Here is a 2,575-nt window from a genome sequence, read left to right as displayed (position 1 = left end):
TTATTATTATTATTATTATTATTATTAGGCATTAAAGACTGAGTAAATCTAAATAAAAAAAAAGAATTTTTAAAATAATTATAAAATAAGCTAAAATTTTATATTTTAATTATTAAAAAATAAAAAAAATGTGATTAAAATTAAAGGAAATTTTCCACCAATTAATAGTTATTAAAATTCCATAGGTTAAAAGAAAATTGAAAAAATTGTGAAGAAAATAAGATTTAGAAGACAATACTAACAAAGGAATTTTAATTTTTAATTTTTCTACAAATAATTTTAGAAAGAAAAATAATTTTAAAAGACAATACTAAGTATTGTTTTTAAGAGAACATACACAGGACATAGATAACACATAATCTTTAATAAAATTATTATAATTTTATGAAGATATATATATATATATATATATATATATATATATATATATATATATATATATATATAAAAGACACTCTATGCAAAAGAAATTACTAATTTTTCTTAAGAGAAAGTAAGCCAAAGCAAATAAATAGGAAAATAAAATAAATAAAATCAACCAATTCTTTAACGGAATATTTTCCATCGGACAAAGTCTAACTTATTAGGAAAATTTTATAATTAAAATTCTTATGTAATTTTTTACTCTTAATTTATAATTATATTTAAATATTAAATAATATATATTATAGAGAATATAGACAGAGATTAACTCTGACTAAAAAGTTAACTCAATAAAATAAAATTTGTTTATTTATTATATATAATATAAATATTTTATCATAGATTAATATAGGATAATAAATTTTTTATATATTTAAATATGAATATTTAAATTATAAAATTTATATGTAGATATATCTGAATAAAGTAAATAAGAAAAATAAATTAAATTTAATTTTATCCTAAAAATTAATTTTAAAAAAAAATTATTGAATCTTATATTTAGTATAAAAATATATATTTTTTATTGCTATAAATACATTGCTCAAATAATACTATTGAAACGGGAAGGCCCAGCGGGTGCTAACTTAGCCACCTCAGCTTGCCACCTGCGATACTCCTTTGTTATTAGACAAAGAAGCTCAGGTAATGAGTAAATATACAAATTTTCGAAAAAAAAAATCTTTAAAATTGGCCTCCTGCAAAGGTCTGACCAAACTGCCAACCAGCAGGCACCACGTTGTAGCTCGTCACAGTTCTACCGTCACTGGTGGTGACTTGAAAGGATAGGCTTTGACCGTTGAGATAAGAGCTACTCTGCCAGTTTTGGCCCCAGTTTCTTGACATGGGTTGCCACCCTGTTCTAGACCCCTTGATTGAAACTGCGTGTACATCTCCTGCACCGCCAACGTTGGTGATCAACACCAGGTTGAAATAAGAGTGACCATTTATGGTGAATCTTATTCCTCCCTTTTTCATACATGGAACCCTGCCAACACCATATATATTTATACACCGACACATTATTTAATAATTTCTTTTATATATCAAAAATTCAAAAAATTAAAAAAAATTCAACTTTTAAATATCTAATTTAATATAATAATTAATAATTTACATAATTATAAAATTTTATCAAAATTAAATTATGAAATTCACATATAAAATAAATTTATTAATTAATATCGATACATTGAGATATATAAAATATAAAATATATAATAAAATTCATATATTATTAAAAATATGAGATTCACGTAATTTTGTGTTATATTCAAAGTCAACTGAGTTAAGGTAAAAATTTTCATAAATATAAATTACCTTCTAAAGGCCACAGGCACAATTCCAGCACGGTATTGAGCAATTTGAAGGAAAGCAGGCTCAGCCAAATCGAAGTGCTGGAGAGGAGGATTGCACCAACCACCATTATTGTTAGGGAGAGAAGGATTTGGTGGGCAAAAATTAGTAGCAGTGACAATGATGGATCCAGAAATACACCATCTTGGGTCATCATCACATCTCATTTCATAACAAGCTCCACAGCTCAATCCATTGTTGAACAATGCTGTGCTTAGTGCTGCAGTGTTTGTTCCATACCCTTGGCTATACAAATTCCCATACCCACATGCTACTCCTACAAAAGTTTTCATACACATCAATTAATTTTCGGAAGATTTTTTTCAAGTACTTACTAATTTTTAGAATAACTAACACTTACCCATTGTTCCTGAAGCGTCACCACCGCCGTAGAAGGTTGCATGAGCACTCTGCCACCCTCCATAATCAGCTAAAATGCCTTGTAAACTGAATAAGAAACACAAGAGAATAAGAGAGAAAGCCTTTGTTTCAGCCGCCATTGCCAATTAACTTTACAAAACTGAGCAAATTTCTGTTTGTTGTCCGAAGGCATGAAGATAAGTGGGTATTTATAAGCAGAGGAAAATGGAAAAAACCAAGTAGGTGGGGTTTTGAGCATTTAAAAAAAGGCCAAAATAAGCCACAAAAAGCTGGTATAGCGAAATCAAGCTGCACATGCACTGGTTCTGCTAAGAGGTACCAACCGCTAAACTCAGCTTTAGTGGGCCATAACCCTCCACATGCAATCTCTCAACAGCTTTCTTACAACTTCATAAATTAGTTTAATTTCTTTGTT

At 28.0% G+C, this 2,575-nt stretch overlaps 1 protein-coding gene across 1 annotated transcript; it reads right to left on the bottom strand.

Annotated features, from left to right (window-relative positions):
* Positions 1–963: 963 nt before the first annotated feature.
* Positions 964–2,309, bottom strand: LOC131171432 (expansin-A8-like). The gene is made up of 3 exons (XM_058131540.1): positions 2,141–2,309; positions 1,744–2,056; positions 964–1,411 (listed from the first exon to the last, which is right to left on the bottom strand). Exons 1-3 carry the CDS (start codon positions 2,277–2,279, stop codon positions 1,108–1,110), a joined length of 756 nt encoding a protein of 251 aa, XP_057987523.1. The 5' UTR covers positions 2,280–2,309; the 3' UTR covers positions 964–1,107.
* Positions 2,310–2,575: the final 266 nt, after the last annotated feature.

This window comes from Hevea brasiliensis, chromosome 12, assembly GCF_030052815.1.
Source record: "Hevea brasiliensis isolate MT/VB/25A 57/8 chromosome 12, ASM3005281v1, whole genome shotgun sequence".
In the NCBI taxonomy this organism is placed as follows: Eukaryota; Viridiplantae; Streptophyta; class Magnoliopsida; order Malpighiales; family Euphorbiaceae; genus Hevea; species Hevea brasiliensis.
Note: the sequence above shows the minus strand (reverse complement) of the source record. Positions and strands in the feature narration are given on the sequence as shown.

Excerpts from the sequence above, each read along its gene's own strand:
- LOC131171432 (XM_058131540.1), bottom strand. The coding sequence starts at position 2,279 with ATGGCGGCTGAAACAAAGGCTTTCTCTCTTATTCTCTTGTGTTTCTTA. Across the intron at positions 2,057-2,140 it reads TGACGCTTCAGGAACAATGG|GAGTAGCATGTGGGTATGGG; the intron begins GTAAGTGTTAGT and ends AAACTTTTGTAG. Across the intron at positions 1,412-1,743 it reads GTGCCTGTGGCCTTTAGAAG|GGTTCCATGTATGAAAAAGG; the intron begins GTAATTTATATT and ends TGGTGTTGGCAG.